The 1,563-nt window shown below is 42.0% G+C and overlaps 1 protein-coding gene across 1 annotated transcript in view; it reads right to left on the minus strand.

Moving 5' to 3' along the window:
- LOC101851597 overlaps positions 1–1,563 on the minus strand; it is a gene marked incomplete at its 5' end in the record, with an annotated part of 41,465 nt that overhangs the window by 19,366 nt on the left and 20,536 nt on the right. Inside the window, 2 exon segments of the mRNA XM_013086558.2 lie at positions 241–417; positions 1,032–1,213. Of these exon segments, the coding sequence (XP_012942012.1) occupies positions 241–417; positions 1,032–1,213 (359 nt within the window).

The raw sequence follows: 1,563 nt of genomic DNA on the forward strand, positions 1-1,563 counted from the left end.
TTGCAGTGTGATAGGAACGTCGGCTGCATTCATTCATAGAACTTTCGTTTTATCCGTGTAAATATGGAGTCCAACACTACGGGAGAAGGTCCTGAGGCTCGACTGTGGGAAAGAAGTGCCAAGTCGTCGGCAAAGTCCAAGTCTTCCATCTGACTGGAAAGGGTCCACTGTATGCCACTCGTTAGTCTATAGGAGAAAAAAAATACATTTAAAAAATCAAACATTTCAGTCGAAACTCACTGACGAAATACTCAGCCACAGATTGCAACTCTGGTTCTGTGTAGACCACTGAGACGTTGACGCCCATCAGGCGCACTGGGTTATTGCCCCTGACTCGGTAAATCACAGGAAGTGGAATCAGGGGCACGGAGGGAAGGGGGTCAACATTCCAGTTTTGGTTCCGGTCGTATCTGGTGGCTGCAGGATATTAAGGGGGAACATTTTACCTTGCTTTCAGTAGGGGGAACAAACAAACAAACATGCAATGCTATCCTGCGAAACGATGGGGGGAGTGAAAGCATAAATGCGCACCAGAGACAAACAGCACATAATATGAGGAATTGATAAGAGAGGATCGCGGACCAAGGGGCAAAAGTTCTACTTTAACCTTCGATTCAGATCTTATCCAAATCGGAAAATGTTCTCAGATAACAGCTTTTTCCATGGTTATGAAGATGCAGCTCATAAATGGTTTGACTCCCATCCCAGGTCATGATATTATAATATCCTTAAGGACTTTGTTCAGGTCAAACAAAGTTGGCAACTGTTGGTCAATTTGTAGGGAGACTATGTGAATAAGTAGTATTGTAAGTGTCAAAGTGCAATTTTCTACTTCTTGATATATTATCTAACTGCGTTCAAATTAATTACTTTTATATTTGTTTGTTTGTTTGTTTGGGTAAAGAGAAGCACACCGACACAATAATGGGAAAAGTAAGACAGACAGACATAAATAATAGATGAAAAGTAAAGAAGTAGGACCTACCAGTGGCGCCCTCCGAACACCTTCATATAATGTACACAGTTATTACCTGGACTCCAAGGAGAGAAGAGATCATCCTTTGTCCTCTTGTACTGACGTGGCTCAGTAAATGGTCCAACAAAACTTAAGCTCTCCCCAGCTGTGGTCTGTATGGTTGTGGGTTCCATTCCTGGAGCAGCCACATACCAATTAGGCATCTGCTCATACTTGGAAACTGACCAAGCATCAGCTCTGTTTTTCGAAATACATAACATGTAGATCTAATACAAGCCTTGCATACTTGTTAGTGGCAATGGCTAAATTACTATTATAAAACATGTTCTAAAACAATCTCTGATTTTCTCTCTCTCTCTCTAACTCTCTCTCTCTCTCCCTCTCTCTCTCTCTCTCTCTCTTTCTCTCTCTCTCTCTGTCTCCCTCTGTTTGTCTATCTATCTATCCGTCTGGTTTTCCCTTTTTATATTATTCATTATTATGCCTCTCTCTCTGTCTCTTTTCCCCTGTCTCTGTATCTCTTATTGACACTCTGTCTCGTTATAGTTTCTCTTCCTATACCCCCGCCTCCCCCCCCTAAAAAAAAC

The sequence above is a fragment of the Aplysia californica genome, unplaced genomic scaffold (genome assembly GCF_000002075.1).
Source record: "Aplysia californica isolate F4 #8 unplaced genomic scaffold, AplCal3.0 scaffold00479, whole genome shotgun sequence".
Classification (NCBI taxonomy): domain Eukaryota; kingdom Metazoa; phylum Mollusca; class Gastropoda; order Aplysiida; family Aplysiidae; genus Aplysia; species Aplysia californica.